The following is a 24,283-nucleotide window of genomic DNA, read 5'->3' on the forward strand; positions in this document are numbered from 1 at the left end:
AGTCTTCTCTTTCAGGTTTAGAGTAGGATGTGCTAAGGGGAACTTACACACCTATAAATGACATATCAGATAAAGGGCTAGTATCCAAAATCTATAAAGAACTTATCAAACTCAACACCCAAAGAACAAATGATCCAATCAAGAAGTGGGCAGAAGACATGAACAGACATTTTTCCAAAGAAGACATCCAAATGGCCAACAGACACATGAAAAAGTGCTCAACATCGCTCGGCATCAGGGAAATCCAAATTAAAACCTCAATGAGATACCACCTCACACCAGTCAGAATGGCCAATATTAACAAGTCAGGAAACGACAGATGTTGGTGGGGATGTGGAGAAAGGGGAACCCTCCTACACTGTTGGTGGGAATGCAAGCTGGTGCAGCCACTCTGGAAAACAGTACGGAGGTTCCTCAGAAAGTTGAAAATAGAGCTGCCCTACGTCCCAGCAATTGCACTACTGGGTATTTACCCCAAAGATACAAATATAGGGATCCAAAGGGCTATGTGCACCCCAATGTTTATAGCAGCAATGTCCACAATAGCCAAACTATGGAAAGAGCCAAGATGTCCATTGACAGATGAATGGATAAAGAAGATATGGTATATATGTGGTACATCTATATCTATATCTATATCTATATACAATGGAATATTATGCAGCCATCAAAAGGAATGAAATCTTGCCATTTGCAGTGACGTGGATGGAACTGGAGGGTATTATGCTGAGCGAAATAAGTCAATCAGAGAAAGACATGTATCATATGACCTCACTGATATGAGGAATTCTTAATCTCAGGAAACAAACAGGGTTGCTGGAGTGATGGGGGGTAGGAGGGATGGGGTGGCTGGGTCATAGACATTGGGGAAGGTATGTGCTATGGTGAGTGCTGTGAATTGTGTAAGACTGTTGAATCACAGACCTGTACCTTTGAAACAAATAATACATGTTAAAAAAAAAAAGAAGATAGCAGGAAGGGAGAAATGAAGGGGGGGAATTGGAGGGGGAGACGAACCATGAGAGACTATGGACTCTGAGAAACAAACTGAGAGTTCTAGAGGGGAGGGGGGTGGGAGGATGGGTTAGCCTGGTGATGGGTATTAAAGAGGGCACGTACTGCATGGAGCAGTGGGTGTTATACGCAAACAATGAATCATGGAACACTACATCAAAAACTAATGATATAATGCATGGTGATTAACATAACATAATAAAATAAAATAAAAATAAAAAATATAAAAAAATAAAAAGGAAAAATTCCTAAGAGGAACCTTCCAACTTGGTGTGCTCTCCAGGACTTGTTGTCTCCATTTCTAGATCTTTTCTCCTTGTTCTCCTAAACTGGATACACAGTGCCGGGTGGGAGGGGTCTGGAGGGGATAGGAACAGTTGCAATAAACATTAAATGCAGCAGTAACTCTGAAGGTGAAAAGAAGTCAGTCCTCTGGGGAAGTCTGAAGGCATTTGGCTTTGCTTTTGTGATGGTGGGGCTAAAGAGGTGCTGGTGAGCTGACTGGAAAGAATCCCCAGTGTTAAAGCAACTCAGGGATTTTCCTTCAAAGCAGCATCCTGAGTAGGGGTGGAAAAGGAAGGGTGAAGTGTGGTGTTTACAACCCTCCTTACCATGTAGATTAGGACTGCACTCATTCCCCTCCCCATTCATCAATATCTGCCACCACAGGATGGCATCATCCTCAAGTTAAAGAGGAAGAGATTATCTGTAGTGCTAGCATTCTCATTACTTCAACGCCAGGCTTTCTTTGGCCCTGGCATCCTCCCCCAACTCCTGTCACAGGAGAAGGCAAAGTAGAAAATAGGAGAAGGCCAGGCACACAAGCCAGAGACCTAAAGTCACCTAGAGACTCAGTGACAGGGCTGGGAAGAGAACTGAGCTCTGACCCAATGTTCTTCCCACTGTGGTATCCAATACCTATAGCATGCGGAGTGAGCATTTCAAAATTTAGATACCACACAGGTACATGCAAATATTTATTAAATTAAGAGACTGAAATATACCAAAATAACAAAAACTAAAGTAAAAAGCTTGAGTAGACCTCTGTGTTTTTTGTTTTTGTTTTTGTTTTTTAATCAGGCTGATTTATCTTCTTATGAGGCTGAGAAAACGCTAAGTTATTATGAAGAACGCCTATTATCTTTACGGATGAAGACCTGCACGCAAGTTGTATCTCATAGGGGTACAGCAGCTCTGCACCAGAAGGCAGTGAAAGTAATTGCATACAAAAATGGAGATGGATATCGAAATGGGAAGTTAATTGTGGCTGGAACATTCCCCACAGTAAGTGGCTATCACTTAAACGTTTCTTGCATCCTCCGAGGTAATGATAATAGTGATTCTTCTGACAAGAAAAAAGCAGTGGGATTGAATGATAAATGTCCCTGGCCAGTTTCACCAATTCAAGCTGATGAGATAAAGATCTTTGTTTTCTTAAAGATATTCTTTTTTATTGTATTTCTTTGGATACAGGCTTAGAAAAATGAGAAACCAGAAACCAGGTTTTTAGATTGGCTTCAGAGCAAAGATACTTAAAAGCAGGGGGACACCAAGCTACCAGATTTTCTTCACTTGTATGATAGAGGCAATGCCCCCCCTTTTTGTCGCCTTCTTTCCCTTTCCAGCTTCAAGTTGTATGTCATCTGAATATTCTAAGAGATGCCACCTCATTTATCATTTGGAAAATCTGAGCACTTATTTGTTGACAGGTTGTTTCATTTCATTTTCAAATCGGAGAAGCAAGAGTTGTGTTAGGAAGAAACATGTGGTTTCTGTCATAGAGCTCAAGAGGTTCAAACCCAGCTTTGTCCTTCCTTTTCTTGGTGACTCTCTTGTCTATACATTCTGGCCAGTGCCTTTAACAGCATATTTTATAAGCAACATTAAATATGATATGGACTTACCCTGGAGACGTCCTTGCAAACACACACATACACACCTACTCGTTTGCTCACCTTTTCAGTTGAATACAAATAGCCTTTTTATTAAGATATTGTTCAGTGAACTAAGCAAATCACAAAAGTTAGCAACTCCAAGATTCACCCTGAGCTCCATAACTGGCTTCTGTAGTCTCGGACAAAAATGTTACCCTTTCAGCCTGTTTTCCTTTCTGCAAAATGAAAGTAATAATATAGGTTAGTTTGGGTTTGAAAGTCAACTCATTTATTTTAAAGCAGTTCATCAATACAAAGTGTTACAATTTTATACCTTATAAAGCAACAAAGTTGAAAGTGAATCTCTAAATTGAACACTTCTTAGGAAGTAAACACTGATGATAAAATGTATTGACATACATCAGCTGCTGTGTTAAATTTTTGGAGCTAATTTTCAGTTTGAGTGGACTGATTTTGTGAGATTATGTAGGACAGTCTGATACCAAAAATTGTCTCTAATTAAAGATCAAGTCGGTAGTTATTTAGCTTTCTGTTTTTGCAAATTAATGGATTTTCTCAAATTTCTAAAATAATAAGCTCTTCACGATTATTCCCAGCCCTATCACTCTTTCGTCTCATCAGTTCCTTACAATCTGTGTTATTTAGCTTCTTACAGAATGCACGGAGCAACTTGGTCTCACCAGAGCAGCCTCCAAAGTATATACCAAAGATGGGACCACAATCCTTTCCTTATGTGATTTGGTTTTATGGGCGCTAGAGGAATCTTTCATCCAGAGAAACACTGAGGAACAAAAGAAAGAGGCAGTCCCTGTTCGAACAAAGGAGACAACTATTAAAAGTATGAAAGGTTGGTTACATTCTATAGGATTTAGCTGATTCTTATTTTTCATCATAAAAAAGTTAAATGTGATTCTGTGACTCAATCACCCCTTTCTAGAATTATAGAATCACAGGAAGCTTCTCTCATGTGAGATTCTCGTATTGCTTTTACCTTGCAGAATGATAAGAAAAAGTTAACAAATAATGTAAATTTGGTCTCAGCACCAAAACTATAAAAAAATTGCCTCAAATTTATAAAATATGTTTGACAACTTAGCTACTTTATATAACATGAGCAGCTTTTGTTTTTAAATTTAAAACCAAAACCAACTGGAGACCACTTAAGAAGGTGGGGCTGGATCAATGCAAATCTCTTTCTATTATTTGAAGAGAGGATGTTGTCTATCCTCCTGCCCCTGCCCATTGCCACTGCCCCTCTAAACTCCCAGAAGCATCAGTGAAGGCCCCTGTATTGCACCTCCCAGCACACTGTATTATAATTATCTGTTTACATCTTTGTGTGTCTCATCAAACTATGTACAAGTTGAGGCCAGGAACTCTGTCCCCAGCAACAGTTTGGGAAATACGAATGAGTCTAACTCACAGTGATTCAGCGGAGTGATCTCAGATTTCCACTGTTGTACTGAGAGTCATGATTTGAAGATTAAGAACTTGGGTTTTGGAGCCAGAATACCAGGGTTCGGATCCTACCTCTGTTCCTTGCTAGCTGAATGATCTTGGGCAAGTTGTTTAACCTCTTGGACCTCAGTTTCCTCATTTTATGAATTGCACACTGATAGTCATGTAAATATATACTCATTTGGTCCTCATAAATATGAACATGTGTTCATAAAAACATATATGAATAGGAGTTTATATATAAATGTATATGTCACTTAGAGTAGTGCCTGGTTGATGTTTACTAAACATTCAATGAATATTAGCTATCATTATTGTGTGTACAGTTGAGTAGGAAAAACCCACTCTTCTTCCTGTGTATCTGTCCTTTACTCTCACACTCTTATCACATTCACAAGACTTCTGACACCTGATGTGTTTTTTTCCCCATACCAAGCAATTCTGTGACACCAGCTGGGTGTCCTGCAATTTAACTGAATTCTGCCACTGTCTACCTGGTTATAGCTTCAGATCCCACAGGTTAAGAGCTCAGTCCCACAAGACTGCTATCCGATCCATCCCCCACTTCAGATGTCCAGACCTGTGTTTCTGACCAATTGGCTTAAATTGGAAATTCCCATGATTCCTTCTTTCAGTTCAATTAATTTGGTAGAGAAGCTCACAGAATTCAAGGAAACAGTCTACTTACTGTCTACTGGTTTATTATAAAAGGATATGATAAAGAATACTGATGAACATCCAGGTAGAAGAGATGAGTAGGGCAAGTTGTGTGAGAAGGAGCACATAACTTCTCTGCTCTCTCCAAGCCCACCACTCTCCTACCATCTCCATGCATTCACCAACCCAGAGGGTCTCCAAACCCTGTACTTTTGGGATTTGTATGGGATTTTATCATGTAGGCATGATTGTTCACTAATTCCATTTCCAGCCTCTCTCCCTTCTCTGGACAATGAAGTGTAGGATGGAAAACTCCAAGGTTCTAATCATGGCTTGGTCTTCCTGGTGACCAGCCTTCATCCAAGAGTCTGCCAAAAGTGCTCTTGTTAGAAAACAAGCTACTGCTATCATCCAGGAAATTCCAAAGGATTTAGGATCTGCGTGAGGAACCAGGATCAAAGACAAAATATTAGAACAAAAGATGCTCCTAGTGCTCTTATCACTTAGAAAATGACCAGAATTTTAGAAGCTTTCTTCCAGGAACTTAGGGCAGAGACCAATATATATATTTTCTATTATTTCACAATGATATTACTTGTCCTGTTTTCTAATTAGTTTTTAAAAATAATTATGTCAGCATTTAATGCCTAGCTAATCATTAAAGCATATAGTTTGGTCTTTACTTGGCATATAGAATATCTGATCTCCAGGTTCTGGAAGATTACAATCTCAAAGGCCCTTCTTTCAAATTGTTATTTAAAACTTGACTGGAAGTAATGTGATTCATGCTGGAGTACTAAAAGTATATGGCCATCCCTTCCTCTCTATATTCTAGAGGTTATCCTTGAATCAGGCCGATCCATTAGTGGGTTGCCCCCTTTTACTGAATTGTGGCTTATGTTATGCCATCAATTTGCATTGAGGAACTTTAAAAAAACAGACACCAGTCAGAAACTGAGTATCATGTTCGCTATGGAGATGGCAGTTAAGGGCACAGGCTCTGGAGGCATATGGCCTGGGTTCTAATCCTGACTCTGCCGCTACCTAGCTATGTGATTAAGCCTCAGTTACTTTGTAAAAGAGGAATGGACCTACCTCAGAGTATCATTTTGAGACTTACCTGAAATAATGTATGCAGAACTCTTAGTGAAATACCCAGCATGTTGTTAAGTTCTCAATATTGTTCATTCCTATTATAGGATACTGTTTGCTACCTCACAAAAAAACCCTTTACGTGGACCCTGAAATAAATTTCTCTCAGATCTCAGGGCCAGGAAAGTTGTATCTTCTGAGGAATTTCTCTCTCTGTATGGGCCATGTGAATCTTGAAATTGTGTTTTCTTCTTTACTTGGGCCACTAGAATGCTTAGAACCCAAACTGTGCTTTAACTCTAGCAAGCGAAAAGTGTGGCTTTCATGTCCGTTCAATAACAAAAATGTTATCTAGCATTTTTTGGATGCTCGTCCAATTAAATAGACCAAACACCATTTATTCTAAGCACTTCCTTTTTTTTTCTTTTAATCTTCCCAAAAGCAGAATGAGATATCTAGTATCTATTATTCATTTAAAAGATAAGGACACTAAAGCATTTTATCCCTGGCTTTAGTCTATTGCTATACTTCTTTCCTCCTGTCCTTGGTTTTTTTCTCTCTTTATTTTATTCCTCTTCAGAGTAGATATTTTAGTAAGCCATCTCAGATTTCTTTCATAACTAGTAAAGCATAAGAAAGGAATTTAAAAGTTTATTTACAATCAGATTAGTTTAAATTATTTGGTTGCATATGAAGTTTCTGATCATATTTATGTATTTGCATCTGGTTTATGTATTAACTGTTTAAATCAAGTCATTAATGAGAAATGAAATATTTTGAATAAACAAACTCAGGAGGCAAATTATTCATTATTAATCGTGTATTGATTAATGTGCCATTTGTTTCCTAGAAAACTCAAGAATGAAAGTGAAAACCAAATTGTTTCCAAAGTCTGTGACATCCGATAGTTTGGATGGTATAGATAAGTCTTTGCTCACTCTCATCCTCAGAAATCCCATTGCCATCTGGGTATCTTGTGGTGAACCATTTCTATCTCCGAAGGGTAAGTTTTTTGTTTTTGCTTTCTTTCAAACAAGTGTATAAAGGAGAGAGAAATAAATTTTATGTCACTGTAAGAAAAGAATAAAATGTATATAATGCCAACATAATAACATCACATTTGTGCAAAGAACAGGAGGTCCATCAGTTAATATGTGCACAAGGTTAGCTATACTCCTATATTTGCACAGTTGCCTGTTTTGTTTTGTTTTTTTTTACTGGAATGGAGTATTCTGCATGGAAAAATGTCTAATTTAGTTGATAAAGAGATCCTTGGTCTATAAGACTGAGAATAATGGTATACATTAGAAAATAACAAATGAGTTTAATTCACACTGAAGACGACCTGTCTGCACATTTTCATTTTTAAGAATTGCACCCTTTAGGCAGTAGGTGGATGTTTAAAAAATGAATGGTTCCAAGCTAGGCTTTCATCACCTCCAAATAGTTTGTGGAAGTGGAAAATGAAATATGGCTATTGCATATGGTAAATCTATATAATAAAACAGCACTGTTCTTCTTCCCCCCCTTCTCCATTCCATAAAGAAATGCCTTAAGCCCTGTCATCTTTCAAATGAGGTTTTTTTAATGACCCTTACCTTTTAATTACTTATTTCTAATTGAATCTATTTCTTGGAGCAGAAAGTTCTTTATAAATTATTGGCTTGCATGATAAATTACTGTTGATAACACAATGCAAGATAAAATATCATATATTTTTTCCAGCATTGCAGAAAGCCCAAAAATTAGAAAAACAGAAGTGGCTAAAAAAAGACAAAATTTTGGCTGATCTAGACACCATGAAACACAAAATGAGACTGTTAAAAGGTCAGTATGAACTAAATCAAGTATCACTATGTTTAATTCTAAATGTAACCCCAATTTGCTGGAAGTTTTTTCCTACTATTAGATACCAGATGTTCAACTGAGTACTATAAATACTGTGTCACAAAAGTCACTTGAGCAAGTCTAAAACCTAATAATATATCTTTCAGTACTGATTTTATATTTGTAACTTTTATATTAAAATGAATACCACATGAATTATATGTAAATTTTTAAAATTAGGAGAGTGTCTGGGTCATATAACCCTTATGCTGGAATTGAAACAGTTGCTGAACTAACATTTTGTGGGCTTTGGAATTAGTCCTTAAACAAAACTTTCGGTCTATTCCTTGGGTATGTTGGGGAAGAAGGTGGGGGGTTGTTTTTGTTTTGTTTTGTTTTGTTTAGATTTATTTATTTATTTGAGAGAGAGAGCATGCGCAAATGTTTATTTGAGAGAGAGAGAGAGAAAGTGAGGACGAGCTGAGCAGGGGCAGAGGGAGAGGGAGAAACAGACCTACTGAGCAGGGTACCTGATGCTCCATCTCAGGACCGTGGGATCATGACCTGAGCTGAAGGCAGAAGCTTAACAGACAGCCACTCAGGCGCCCCTGTTTGTTTATTTTATAATCTGAGTGAGGAAGTACTGAATTTTTCAAAGTTCAATATTAATATCTCAGAAGGGCTTCTTCATGTTAGTCAGCATAAGATATGCTATTCATAGTCAAAGTGATCAATTGGCAATATTTGTTCTCCTCTTTCATTCTCTTTGTCACAGAATCTTAGGTTCCAGACCTTATACTATTCCTAGCACTTTAGATACCAGATGATTCTTTGGGGAGAAACAGAGTATTATGGACTTTAGTCTAGAAAGAAATACGTTTCAGGCACTGTAATTGCCATGGCAGGATTTCAACTCCTAAGTATGCACACTGTCTGTTGTCAAAAGCATGTGAATTTTACTTCAATAAGCAACACAACTAGTTGTAAGTGCACTAGACAGAACTCTGGGCTGAAATGACTATTATTCATTTCTTTCCAAAAGAATTATTGGGTGTACATGAAAAGCATCTATCATGACTGGTAGTGTCTACTATTCCAATTACTACACATTTTCACTAGAACGTCCCATGGGCATGTCCAAAACTAAAGTTTTCATATCACCACTCCAGTATCTCCTTCATTTCTTCTGGCAGTGGACCCATCATCCCCCCACGTGTTCCATCTTAGAAACCTGGGAGTTATCCTTGGCATCTCCCCCTCTCTCACCTTCCCTAGGTAAATATCAGTACGTCTTGTTGCTTCCAATGTATCTTCTCAAATGAATTCAGTCTCCATCCCCAACTGTATTATCTAAATTCCAGTCAATGTCATCTATTCTTTGGATTACTAGAACAGCTTTGTGACTTGACTCCCTGCTTCCAGTCTTGACAGTAGTTTCTATTCTATGCATAATGGTGACATTCTGAAGGTGCAGTGATCAGGCAAAAATACAAAAGATATTATGGTACTCCAGGCATAAAACCTTTCAAATCTCCCTATTATCTTTAGGACAAAGATGGAACTCCTCAATGTGGTCTTTCATGATCTGGTTCTGTGTAAGCTGCTCTCTTTTCTTGTCCTCTCCACTCCACCAGTCAGACTGTTTTTCAGTCCCCGAGACATATTAGGTGCTTTCTTAACTCTGAGCTTTTGGCACAATTTGGTTTCCTCTGCCTCAAACTTTTCTCTCCTTGTCCTTTTGGATTGCTTCTACTGATTAAATAGTTTTCAGCTTACTTATTATTTCTTCCTAAAAGCCTTCCCTTTTCCATGTTAGGAATAATGTGGTTTATCATACCTTGAGCTTCCCCCATGATAATCGTTATTACATTAATATAATTACCTGGTCATGTGACTGTCTTTCCTATGTTACATTATAAATTCTACTACCTTCTTATTTGCACTGTGAATACTTGTAGAATGAATTAAAGAATGAATGGAATTTCAACCATTCTTTCCACTGAGTTTTCTATGGTCTATTCCTGTATCAAATTAAATCAATAAAAAGCAACATACTGAAAATAGCACCAAGCAGAGCTGCCTTTACCATATTCTGATTTTATATCATGTCTTCAGCTTTTATTATAATTAAGTATTAAAAAAGCATTTATAAAAAAAAAAGCATTTAAAGTTCAGTTGGTATCATCTGCAATATCACTGTTGGTAGATGTCAGATGATGTCCATTATGAAGGAATGCATTAATGAAATTTCTCTTAGAATTTAGTGCTAAGATAAATCTTGTCTCCACTGACAAACTGTTGCATTTTCTGTTATTAAATGTAAATTCAATACATACATATAAAATACCTACTCTGAGGAAGAACTTTTCTAGTTGTTGGGATTATGAAGATAAATAAGAAGAAGTCAAAATTCAGTTAACTGCAATCCCTGTTGGATGATGAGCTTCTTGAGGACTGGATGAAAGAGGAGGTATGGGAGGTATAAATAGTGGCTAAGTAGATTATTTTCCGTTATTATAGCCATTGGTGAATACAACAAATGTTTATTAAGCATATATAAAGTACTGTGCCAAGCTGATTTTACATTACATTTGTAAGTATGGCCACTGCTAATATTAATCACAATACTAGTAATAACTTTGTAGGGTTTTTATGAGGAAGTAACAAATGTCAAGTATTTACTTCATGCATAGCACATAATAAATACTCAATAAATATTAGAATAAGGGTTCCTAGGAAGGCAGCCCATTTTCTGACTTGGGGTCTTAAAAACTGATCAATGAAATGAAGAAATGGCAGATTAGGCCAAAATATCACCGTTGTTACATATAAAGACAATGGTGGAGTATTTTATTTAGTGTGAGAGCTAAAAGGATTTGCCAACTAAAACCTCAAATGAGATGGACTTACCCTCCCAGGCATAGATAATGCTGAAACAGAGTGGGTCTCTGATCAAGGGAGGGGTGTGGGCGTGAGATTTATAGTTTGAAAGACAGCAAAGCACTCACATTCTCTGGTTTTCCCCATTAATTGTTAGCTATTATCATTACTTTCCCCAGATCTCATATGAAATAAAATAGGATATATGGAGAATGTAATAAGAAAATAAAAATAATTTAATCAATACATTTGTGCTTGGTTTCAATTTGTATTCTTACCTACATGAATAGTTTGTTGTGAACATTTTTCCCCGAACCAAAACCTTTTGTGATGAAATTATGTCTCTTTAAGAAAATTATAGTGCAAATGCATTCATTTTTTTTAAGACCATTAGAAGCAAGTTGACAAAAAACGAATAATGCATTATGGCTTTTGCTCTTTTCCTACATTCAAATCTTGGCTCTTAAGAGTGTAAATGATAAACTATTGCTGAGCTCTCTTTAGTTGAGCAAAGTTTTAGTGTTCAAAAGGCCCTATAAATAAAATATTTATGTGTCATAAATTAATGTTTTCTGCACTTTATGAATAGAGTAGGCTAAAAACTGTATTTGGGTAAATTGTGTTACGCATTTTTCTCGTACGACTGTGGTCTTCCCCAAAGCACATAACCTAATGGCATTGCCACTGTAACTCTTTTTTTTTTTTATTCAAATACTTTTTTCTTTTATTCTTCTATACTCTTTTTTTTTATTCTTATGTTAATCCCCATACATTACATCATCAGTTTTAGATGTAGTGTTCCATGATTCATTGTTTGTGCATAACACCCAGTGCTCCATGCAGAACGTGCCCTCCTCAATACCCATCACCAGGCTAACCCATCCTCCCACCCCCCTCCCCTCTAGAACCCTGTTTGTTTTTCAGAGTCCATCGTCTCTCATGGTTCGTCTACCCCTCCGATTTCCCCCCTTCATTCTTCCCCTCCTGCTACCTTCTTCTTCTTTTTTTTTTTTTTTTTTTCTTAACATATATTGCATTATTTGTTTCAGAGGTACAGATCTGAGATTCAACAGTCTTGCACAATTCACAGCGCTTACCAGAGCACATACCCTCCCCAGTGTCTATCACCTAGTCACCCCATCCCTCCCACCCCACCCCCCACTCCAGCAACCCTCAGTTTGTTTCCTGAGATTAAGAATTCCTCATATCAGTGAGGTCATATGATACATGTCTTTCTCTGTTTGACTTATTTCGCTCAACATAATACCTTCCAGTTCCATCCACGTCGTTGCAAATGGCAAGATCTCATTCCTTTTGATGGCTGCATAATATTCCATTGTATATATATACCACATCTTCTTTATCCATTCATCTGTCGATGGACATCTTGGCTCTTTCCACAGTTTGGCTATTGAGGCATTGCCACTGTAATTCATTGGCTGACTGATTCAATTATGTTTTCTCCACATCCATAAATTGCATAGAATGCTTATTATGTATGTAGAATTCTGGTTCCCCTGAAAAGTCATTGCTGCCATTTATTTTTATTGCTGGATCTGTTTCCACAAACTTGAGCTTACAAGAGTGCAGATGCTTTATTCTCTGCAAATACTAAGTTGTTTTCGAAGAGTTTTGTTTGTAGTTGTGGTTCTGAAAATCTGCATACTAAGACTCCCTTGGCAACAAAATTAGGACTCAACTTCATGTTAACATTTTTTTTTTTTTTAAGATTTCATCTATTTATTTGAGAGAGAGAGTACAAGCTGGGGAGAGAGGCAGAGGGAATGGGAGAAGCAGACTCTCCACTGAGCAGGGAGCCTGATGTGGGGCTCGATCCTAGGACCCTGGGATCATGACCTGAGCCAAAGACAGATGCTTAACTACTGAGCCACCCAGGCGCCCCTCGTGTTAGTATTTCTATTATTTTATCCACTTCAGCGTTACTTTCGCAAAGAAGTCTTCTCTGGCACTTCAGACTAGGGCAGTGGCCCCTGTTAGATGCTTTTATATAGATCCTGTACTTCTCTGGTGCAGCACAACTTTTTGCTTTGTGAAGTTTTTCATCAAAATGATATGTTCTTATTTAATAGGGTTTCTCAAATCGTGAAATGTGCTCAATCATTTCCTTGACATCTGCCTTCCCCACCAAACTTGAGACAAGGACTAAATCTTGAACATGTTTGTATTAGCCTTATCTAGCACAACACCTGACTGATAGCTGGGGCTCACCATAAGTTTCTAGAAGGAACATGCGAAAGAAAGCATTATTTTTACTTAAGAAGTTTAGAGATCAGTATGAGATTCAGTGTGAGTTTATCTTCAACATGGAAAAAGAAAACAATTTCATAAGTATGATTTTTAAATCTCTCTTATAATGATTTTAAGTGGACTAGTTGAAAGAATGCACACATTCAAATCAACACACTTATTAAATTATGCCTATTATTCTTTGGAGTACAGTATTCCAATAAATATTTTCTCTTACCACAGCTTTTTAACAACCTAAAGGGCACAGCAGAGGTGTCAGAAACTAATCATGCTTGAGGGTATTATTAGATAGAAAAAAAGGCCTCCTGTCTCTTGGGTTAATATTATTTTAGAATTACTTAATCCCCAGGCTGCTAAGCTAATTGTTGGGGAAAGGCTTATTATTAGTGAAGAGAACAAAACATATGTTCCATGACTGGAAGAGATGATGGGCTATATAGGTCATGGATTCCATTTGACTAAATTACCACTGAACCATATCATGCAGGAGAGGCCGGGGCCAGTGTGGAATTCAGCATGTTATCTTTCTTTTCCATCTGTACAGTGAATATGCATATCCTGGCTATTGGAAGCCTCAAGCTCCCATATGAAGAGGCATTGTTAGATATTATTACTTTAGGCATCTTTGCTTTTATGATATATTTAGTATTTTAGCCTATGCTCCCAAGTGGAATGATTTATGCATAGAACGCCAAACCAATTTATTTGAAATCCGAAAGCCCATCTTCAGAAGCAACATTACCAGGGACTTCTTTCCCCAGGGCGGCGAGTAACAGCACGTCAGCCAGCCGCCATGGTTCCCAACAAAAGCCCCGTGCAGCCAGTGGTGGTGGAGGGAGGCTGGACTGAGCAGACTCAAGAGGAAATTAAACTCAAGGAACTCATAAGACATACAGAGGTATGTTCTTCAGGACTCCAGACATTAAAGACTGCCTCTTTAATAAGGTTTTAAAAGTATAGTATTGAATTTTAAAATTATGCTATTAATATATCCCCAGCATCTGGTCAGTTATGACCACATAAGCATATGCCAAGCATTGAGTTGGCATTTGGAGAGTAGTTATCTAAAAGACAGCCAGCTCGTATGAAAGTCTGTTTTGTTTGAATGGAGACCAGAAATTATGATCTTAGCAAAGAAGAGAAAAAGGCCCAGTGGATATGTACAAAGGTAATTATAATAAGTGTAGTCAAGTTGAGCCTTATGGCTTCATTGCTCATCACTCCTAAGGGTATGTCTCAATACGTAGAAAGAGCAAGGAGCAAAATACTAATTGCAATGGAGACATTCAGGAGTGAGGAATTCAAAAAGCAGTTTCAGTCCAATTGGTTAATCAGTCAGGATTGCCAGACATAAAAAAGTCAAGAAGAGAAAGGTCAGCTGTTGAGAGAGGATTGGGGATAGAGACCTGGGAAAACTTTTTGCTTTGTGAAGTTTTTCATCAAAATGATATGTTCTTATTTAATAGGGTTTCTCAAATCGTGAAATGTGTTCAATCTAAATCTTAGGCGTGTGCCCAAGTCAAGGTTACTAGAAAAAAGAAATTGACATTGCTAGAAGTATGACTTCTTGCCAAGCTGAGAAGGATAAATCACTGACCAGGGAATGAATGCAAAGCATTGAACTGGACATGCTTGAAATAGGATGAAAAGCTGCCTGGCAGGGAGCTGGCAAAGTATAAGGGTGGCTGCTGTATTTTAAAAGACAGAGAGTGAAGACTCAAACAACAGTCGTGCACATTCCCTTAAGCATTTCTTGGTTAAAGAAAAAGATGTTGTGATTCTAATCAAAAACTCATTTGTTAGATGCAGAGAAATTGCTCAGTAGGAGAAACACCACACAGAAGTCCAAAAACACATCTCCATTCATTTTTCCAAATTATAAATGAAAGTTAAGTGTTTTGCCAAAATAAGTACCTTATTATTATTACTCTAATGGTTATTATTGCCTTTGGTGACTCATGGAAGCAAGGGGAATGTACCGAAGAGTCAGTGACAGGAGAGGGTAATACACTTCCTACGATTTTTAAAATATAATTTGCAATTTTAAGTATTTCTGTTTTCATCACATTCTCCGTACACACACTAGCCAGGCAGTTCTCTAACCCCGGTGTTCCCTGGGCTTTTCTTACCAGGCGCACCTTTCTGCAGTTCAAGAACTGCAAGTCAAGAGGAATTCTCCAGTTGAAACGACACATCCTGCACGCAGGTACTGCAGTGTCTATCAGCAGCCGGATGCAAAACGAGTATGGATTCATCTAAATGGAGGCAGACCTGAAGATGGCACTTACGCCTGGGGCAAAACCATTTCAGAGGTAAATCTAGAGTGAAAGGCTATTGCTTCATAACGCCTGCATTCAAATCCCAGCTCTGGCACTTGTAGATTGTAAGGTTAGGCAAATTATTTTACCTCTCTAAACCTCATTTTCTCATCTGTAAAATGGGAATATTACTTTCCTCACAGGGTGGATATAATGATTAAATGAGCTTATGTGGATATAATGATTAAACGAGCTCAATGCTGTCTGACGTGTGTGTGACTAAGAATATGACACTTGGCCGGGAGGAACCAATGATAATTAAATCCACTGTAGCCGAAGAGGAAAATCTAAACTTTAAAAGAGTAAATAGTTTTCCTGTTGTGTTTAAAACCCGATTCACAAAAGAGTAATTTATTTCCCCCTCAGGAATTATTCACTAGGTATGTTTTCTGGAGAGAAAACAACAGTATTCTTAGAGAAAAACCTAATCATATTCTTACTACCCAGAGTCCTGGAACTGCGGCAAACTTTCCACTTTCCAAAGTTAAAACACTGACTAAGGAAATGATGAGTAGCAGTTCATTTATTTTTGTAATATCAAGGATGTAGTCGGAGTGCCTGCGTGGTTTAGTCGGTTAAGCCTCTGACTCTTGATTTTGGCTCAGGTCGTGATCTCAGGGTTGTGAGATGGAGCCTCATGTCTGTTTGTCCCTCTCCCTCTGCTCCTCTCCTGGCTTGTGCCCTCTCTTTCTCTCTCTCTCTCTCTCTCTCATAAATAAATAAATAAATAGTCCTAAAATTTGACATTTTGCCTTAGTCTTTACATAAAACTTTAGGCAACCAATAAATGGATTTTGATAGACTTTTTAAAAGTCTTATCTTGTGGTGGTATCTCAAATAATTGGCTTTTTTTTTATTTTGTGAAATGTTTTCATATGATTTTTCTGGGCCAAGAGGAAGTCGTATAAAAATGAGATTTTGGTTGGAGGGAAGGCGAGACAGGGCAGTAGACTGACCTGGAGGAGTTCATGGAAGCTCATAAGGGCGCATAGAGTAGGAGGTGCACCTCAGAAGAGTTCTAGAACTTTATCCCAGGGATTTTTAATGAATTTATGCAAAGATTGTTTGGTAGGAATATTTATCACAGGGTATTTATAGCACAGATACATTAGAAATAATTTAAACAGTCATCAATAGGGAGTTGGTTAAATGAATTATGGTACATAGGATAGAATATTATGACTCAATTAAAATCAACTCTGGAAAGAATAATGACTATTGTCGATGTTCCAGACTAAGTCAAAGAAGCATAACATAAAGCATGTGGAGTTGGATTCTGTATATATACATGCATACGCTTAGAACAGAAGACAAAGTATTTTAGTTTTTGAAAGTATTTACCAGATGGTCTGAGTGTTGGTGAGCTAATAAAGGTAGTATTTCTTTCTTGTGTGTTTTTCTCTGTGTTCCATATTTTGTAATGATGAATACAGATTGTAAGAAAAATGTGTTAGCTAGGGGATCTGACATTGCTCTCAGAGAAGTACTAACAGCATGTGATAAAGGTCAAATTAGTAGTGCAGGCAGGAAGTTCAGTAGGAGTTCAGAGGAGGGGAACACTGCCCACCTGGGGTGAAGGAGAAAGGCTCCACAGAGGAATCAATCAGGACCTCTGATGAAACTTGAGAAATGGGTAAGACTCAGTATCTTAATGTTTCAGAAAAAGCATTAATAAGGATGAGGCGCACTGAACACAAAGGTATGGTTGTTAGGATTCATAAATCGTATGACATAGATAGTGCTTGGACTCAGAAATAGGGAGAGACACATACTACTGGAGAGAGAGTTTAGAAGTATATGGTGGACACCGCGTGCTATCTATATTAGTCTCCGTGGGCTGCCATAGCAAAATATCACAGGCTGGGTGGCTTAAACAACAGAAATTTACTTCTCACAGTCCTAGAGGCTGGAAAGTCCAAGATAAGGTGCCAGCAGGGTTGGTTTCTGAAAAGGACTCTCCGGCCTGTGGATGGCCACACCTCATCACTGTGTGTCGTCACATAGCCTTTCCTCTGTGCATATGTGGAGGGAGAGACCTCTAGTGCCTCATCCTCTTCTAATAAGGCCACAGTCCTGTTATATGAGTGCCCAACCCTTATGACCTCATTTAATCATAATCACCTCCTTAAAGGACCTTTCTCCAAATACAAGCGTATCAGGGGGTTAGGGCTTCACCCTATGAGTTTTGGGGAGGACACAGTTCAGGCCATTACACTATCCCAGAGTAAAGTACTTAAGCCACTAGCTTTTTCTGAATAAGGTGATGGCATGGTATAAGCAATGTGTTACGGAGATTAATATGGTCTCAGTATGTAGAAAGATACTTAGGAAATGTCTAGAAATTTTCTGCGTTTTGTTTCTTCCTTTGCTTTATTATTATTTTTTTTAATGTTCTTTCTGATATCCTTTTCTTTTCCATGCTGTCTGTTTTTGTATTTGGGGACTTGCATGAGATCCTTTGTGTTCAGTTAGAAATGTTTCTGTTCAGGCTATCAGGCTATAAAGAATACATCTGGAGAGTGGACTACATGTGAAACAAATAGACAAGAGGAAGAGTAGGACTCAGATTTCACTGGGGAGTCTGGCGAACCCCACCAGTTGCAAAGAAACTCCATTTCAATGGTTGGTACTTTTACCAGAGAAATGAGGAACAGAACACATTTCAAAGTGCTTCACTCGGCTTTCTGTACTAAAACCCCCAGATGGTATTTGAATCCCCTGTAATGAGGACTTTCTCTCTGCTTCTCTCACTGCTGTGGCCATTCTGGATGATTTAACCACATTATTCCTACCCACTCTTTGAACGTTGCTGGAGCACCTCTCATCTCCAACCGGCGCAGGCTCATCTGTCATCAGGGCACTAAGGCGGCTCCCTCTCCAGGGTTAGTGGCTCTTTTCTCAGGGCCGGCATCTTTCTCTGATTTATGGTTGCCCAGCCTCTCCTTCTATGGTCCTGAAGCGTCTGTCTTCTCCCATCCCTTCAACATCTCTTTGATTCTGTAGCATCTCAAAACCAGTGTGTTCTCTCTGCCACACACAGTTCCCCATGCATAAGCAGAAGCCGAAAGCATGGGAAATGGGTCCTTCTGATTTGTCCAGGCGAGTACCTCACGCCGGCAGGGAGTCTGCAGTAGTTCTGTGATGCCCGTGTGCCCCATCCTGAGAAGACTAGTCTCTGAAGACTAAACCCCCAAAATAGATTGTCAGTAAGGAACTGTGCACAGAACATTGTTCCTTTATTTTTTTTTTATTTTTTATTTTTTTAAAGATTTTTTATTTATTTATTTGAGAGAGAGAATGAAATAGAGAGAGCATGAGAGAGGGGAGGGTCAGAAGGTGAAGCAGACTCCCTGCTGAGCAGGGAGCCCGATGCGGGACTCGATCCCGGGTCTCCAGGATCATGACCTGAGCTGAAGGCAGTCACCCAACCAACTAAGCCACCCAGGCGCCCGAATGTTGTTCCTTTATTATGAGCTTTTGTTATTGCAGAAATTATAAACATATGATTTAGATGACCCATTGTAAAGAAGATACCTGAGTAAGTTTAGACACATGTGAAAAACTAGGAATTAAGAATGTCACTGAAAGTCATGAGCTGACTAGATATTTTAGAGCCTGTTTGTACTGAAAATGCCTTATTTCACAATTATTTTTATTTTTTATTTTTCTTAAAGATTTTGTTTATTTATTTGACAGAGAGAGACACACGAGAGAGGAAACACAAGCAGGGGGAGTGCGAGAGGGAGAAGTAGGCTTCCCGCCGAGCAGGGAGCCCAATGCAGGGCTCGATCCCAGGACCCTGGGATCATGACCTGAGCTGAAGGCAGACGCTTAACGAATGAGCCACTCAGGCGCCCCTTCACATTTATTTTTAAAAGAATTTTGTGAACTCATTCACTTTGTCTCATGTAAATAGATCTTTGTGAAAACCAAGAGAAATAGCTATATGTTTAATTCATATTTTGCATTTAGCATATATTTTTTATTAAATAACATTCATTTTTCTAATTATAAACAGCACACACATCTTCATAAATAAAATAGTGACACTTTAGTGGTAAAGTTGGGAAAAAATGTAAGAATTACCTTTATGTAGGATCTTTTCAAGCTGCAAGAGTTTTTCCTGGAGACCTATCCATACATATTTTAGGACAGTTCCCCATTGCTCCCACCCCAGATAGAAACCCAGTTGATAAGTTGTTGGTTGTCTTAAAGCAGAAAAGCAAACTAACTGCTATGGACTGAATTGTGCCCCCCATCCCCAAATTTTTATGCTGAAGCCCTAACCCCCAGTGTGATTGTATTTAGAGATATGGCTTTTAGGAGGCAATTAAGGTTAAATGAGGTCATAAGGGTGGAGCCCTAACCTGATAGGATTTGTGGCCTTCATAAGAAGAGGAAATGAGAGCCCTCACTTCTCTCACCATACGAGGACACAGCAAAGAGCCAGGAAGAGATCTGTCACCAGAAACTGAATCGGCCACCACCTTACTCTTGGATTTCCCAGCTTCCAGAACTGTGAGAAATAAATTTCTGTTGTTCAAGCTGCCCAGTCTATGATATTTATTTTGGCAGCTTGAGCAGACTAGGACAGTGACTATTGTTATGGAAAATTTAGAAAAATCACAAAGAAAAACCATGTGAATCAAATGTAATCTCTATGAAGTTTTTGATTATTTGAATAACATTTGTTCTGCTTTCGAATTATGTAAAAACATGTAGTCACTGAATTAAAATTAGAAAAAGAAAAAAGGGCAAAGAAGGAAATGAAAGTTCTATCATCCATAAATAACCAGTTACAATTTTAGTGGATATGTTTCTATGGTTGCTATATAGTTATAAATTATTTCTGCCATTGTGATTATAGCAGATCCCATGGTATATATAATTTTGCAACCTGCGTTATTATTGTAACTTTTCCCCCATATACTTAATATTCTTTAAGAAAAGAATTATTATTATTATTTTTAAAGATTTTATTTATTTATTTGAGACAGAGAGAGAGACAGAGAGCATGAGAGGGAGGAGGGTCAGAGGGAGAAGCAGACTCCCTGCTCAGCAGGGAGCCTGATGCGGGACTCGATCCAGGGACTCCAGGATCATGACCTGAGCCGAAGGCAGTCGCTTAACCAACTGAGCCACCCAGGCGCCCGAAAAGAATTATTTTTAATGGCATGGTAATCTTCTATCAAATGGACAGATTATTATTTATTCATTCAGTTTTCTATTGTTTTCCATTTTGGTTGTTTCTAATTTTTTGCTGTCATAAAGCATGTTCCAATGGATATATATAAAATCATATGATATATAATATAATATATATAAAATATAATATACATATAAATGCATTTAATTTTCTGATTATTTCCCCCAAATAAATTCTTAGAAGGATTGCTCCATCAAATTATGTAAACATGCTTGAGAATTTTGGTAGCTGTTGCCAATAGTGAATGAGAGTTTCTACCTACCTGTTGTATACATGAGGTGTTAACAATGCTAAATGCAGTCATTTAGAAACATGTATTTGCAGCTTTGACAGGAGGGAATGTTATATCCATGCTTTCGTTTATATGTCTTTAATTGTTTCTAGAAGTTATTTTGATTTGATTTGATTTGACTTGATTTTTTTTTTAAGATTTTATTTATTTATTTGAGAGAGAGAGAATGAGAGAGAGCACATAAGAGGGGGAAGGGTCAGAGGGAGAAGCAGACTCCCTGCCGAGCAGGGAACCCAATGCGGGACTCGATCCAGGGACTCCAGGATCATGACCTGCGCCGAAGGCAGTCGCTTAACCAACTGAGCCACCCAGGCGCCCAGATTTGACTTGATTTATCATTTATTAGTCATCTGTGAATTTCCTGTTAAATTCTTTTGCTATTTTTCTATTGGACGTATTTTTCACACTGATATGAGGTTTCCTTTTTTAAAGCAATCAGCCCTATTACATGTAACTCTATCAGATTTATTGTAACAAATTTCCAATTTGCCATTGTGTCTATGGTTTTTTTTTAATGTACAGAAATTAATATATTTTAAAAGTTTGTTCTTTGCTCTTAAATGTTCTGATAGTCTTTTACTATCCTGAGATCATAAAAAGATTCATCAGATTTTCTTCAAATTTTTTATAATTTTGTTTTTCTCTTTTACTTTTTAAACTGTGTGAAACTCTCTTCTAGTGTAAAATTTGAATGAAGCTACTTCTCTGCTTTACTTGTTGGCTTAAAATTATTATCTCAGCCCTACTTACTGACTAATCCCAGCTGAGTTGGAATACAAACGTTATAACATACTAAATTTTCAATTAGCTTCTGCTCTTAAACAATCTAATGTATCTAATACTTCTTGAATTATTATAGCTTTATATTATATTTTAATATCTGATAGAAATTGCCTATTGTACTTTGTTTTCAAATTTTACTTGAATATCCTTGCATGTTGATGCTTATAGATGAATTTTGGAATTACATTTCAACACCTGAAAATCATCCTGCAGGGGTTTTGACTGTAATTGTATTAGGCTATTAATTTCATAAAACTCAACACCTTTTATGATATTCAATTTTCACAGCCAGATTGAATTCTGTGGCATCATTTTGTGTGTGTGTGTGTTTGTGTGTGTGTATACATGTATATGCCTTTTTTTGTCCTTCACTGAAAGTTTGTAATTTTTAAAAAATTTATTTACTTATTTTAGAGAGAGAGAAAGAGAGAGAGAGAGTGCATGGGAGGTGGGCAGGGCAGGGGCAGAAGGAGAGGGAGAGAGGGAATCTCAAGCAGACTCCGTGCTGAGTGGGGAGCTCCATGTGGGACTTGACCTCATGACCCTGAGATCATGACCTGAGTCAAAATCAAGAGTCAGACCCTTAACCAACTTAGCCACTCAGGAGCCCCACATCTCACATTTTAAAGTAATTGTCATTCCTAATTGGTTTTGCTGTTAGAATGGATTTCCCCCGATTTTATTTTCTAAATGCTTATTTTTGTGAACAAAAAAAGCCATCAATGTTTTATGATTTATTTTGTGCTTGGACACTTTATTAAACATTTTTCTCTTGTTATTAATATTTTATTTGATTCACATAAATTTTCTAAGAATAAAATCATATTAAGTTCACATGATGATTTTGTTTATTCTTTTAGATGAACTATTTCTCTTATTCTGACTTTAGGTTTTATTGCATTGGTTATAATCATAAAAATAAATGTTCTTAACAAAGGAAAACAAAAAACAGCATCTTTTGACCTCATGAATAACTAGAAAGTTGGAATGCTTTAGTTTTCTTTTCCTTGCCCATGTCCCTTTCTGATCATGCTTTGCATTTTTACTTTATTTTTTTCTCTATGAAGACTTTAAAATTTTTAATTCATTTATTTTCTAACCATTTTTTTGTAGCAGTTATATCATGTTCTAGTGGCCTCACTGCTTACAATTAGTCATTTCATATTATGACTTTCCCATAGTGAAGGAATTTCATTCATTCCTTAATAATCTGAAATGTATGTGGGTGATATGTTTTCTGAGCTTTTGTATGCATGAGGATATCTTTTGTTCCCTGTAACCAAAAGTAATAATTCAGGTGGATACAGAATTCTTATGTTAAAACCTTTTCTCCTAAAAACTTCATATTTTATTCCATTTTCTTTGGCATTCATTTTTGCAGAAAACAGGTCTAAATAAAACTGAATTTTCCACTGTGTCTGAAATTCATACTTTTCAACTCAATTATATTTAAGTGTTAATCATTTTTTTCATTAACTTTGCCTTGTCCTGAGTTAGCCTATTTGGTCTGAAGACATGGGTCTTTGTTTGGGACAGGAAAGTTTCCTTCAATTTTTTCTTTCTTGATAGTTGCTTAAGTTTAATTTATTCTGAATTCCTCTCCAGTAACACCAATAATGTATAGGTTTAATATCTGATGTCTTGACATTCCAGATGTTTAACTTTTCTCTCATAAAATTTATGTCTTCTGCTTTCTCTATATCCTATGAGATTTTCTCAACTTAGTCCTTCCTAATACTGATTTGATTTTCTACAATATTCAGTCTGCTCTTTTTCTGCTTTCAAGACAGATTTTAATTCTACTATTGAGTCTTTTATTTCCTTACCTTCTCTCCTCTTTTCATTTAGCTCTCTATTCATCCCAGTTTGAAACCCTGTTCCTTCTCTTACTAGCTGTGTGACCTGGGTTAAGATATTTAATCTCTGTTCTCCAGTTTTGTCATCAATAAAATGAAGATAATAATTCTTTCCAGGAAATGAAATCAGATTGTCCTTGGAAACTTCTAGAAAAGTTTCTATCCCATAGAAATGTGTCAATTAATGTTAACTGCTGTTATTGTTGCCATCATCATCATCATCACTGTCATCGTCATCATGTCTGCCCATACCTCAGTGATACCTCTTTCCTTTAAACTGCTGTCATCTCATTTCTGTGTGTGTGTGTGTGTGTTTACAGAAGTCATATTTTATTGAATTTTGGGAAAACCCAATACAGCTATTCTCTAAAATGTATTCCTGCTGTAAATCTTTTTCTAACTCTTCACCTTGAGTATAGTGTAAAACACAGCTTTTTATGTTGTAGAATACTTTCACAAGCCTCATATTGTTGCTGTTGTTAATTTTTTATCTATACCCCCTTATACAAGGAGAGATCTTTTGACAGAAGACAGGATAGATTAGTTCCCTTTGGTTGCCCTAAATTTTGACTTGGGAGCTGTCAGGATCCTCTACTGAATCTGAAATCCCCGGGCTGGTTCATATGCACAGTATGGAGTCAGAGTGCTGCTGACTGGCTCTTACCTAGCAGGACGGCTGGGGCTGCATTTGAGACCACTCTCCTACTGCTCTTCTCTGAAGATCTACAGAAGGGAAT

At 37.5% G+C, this 24,283-nt stretch overlaps 1 protein-coding gene across 1 annotated transcript in view; it reads left to right on the forward strand.

Annotated features, from left to right (window-relative positions):
• LOC123858003 (doublecortin domain-containing protein 1-like) overlaps window positions 1-24,283 on the forward strand; it is an 86,132-nt gene that overhangs the window by 56,728 nt on the left and 5,121 nt on the right. The window contains exons 12-17 of the mRNA XM_064576720.1: window positions 2,095-2,298; window positions 3,555-3,747; window positions 6,967-7,119; window positions 7,842-7,943; window positions 13,853-13,989; window positions 15,224-15,403. Coding sequence (XP_064432790.1) covers window positions 2,095-2,298; window positions 3,555-3,747; window positions 6,967-7,119; window positions 7,842-7,943; window positions 13,853-13,989; window positions 15,224-15,403 — 969 coding nt within the window. The remainder of the gene's footprint in view (window positions 1-2,094; window positions 2,299-3,554; window positions 3,748-6,966; window positions 7,120-7,841; window positions 7,944-13,852; window positions 13,990-15,223; window positions 15,404-24,283) is intronic.

The sequence above is a fragment of the Mirounga angustirostris genome, unplaced genomic scaffold (genome assembly GCF_029215605.1).
Source record: "Mirounga angustirostris isolate CCGP_5_RB_7025 unplaced genomic scaffold, mMirAng1.0.hap1 SCAF_13, whole genome shotgun sequence".
In the NCBI taxonomy this organism is placed as follows: domain Eukaryota; kingdom Metazoa; phylum Chordata; class Mammalia; order Carnivora; family Phocidae; genus Mirounga; species Mirounga angustirostris.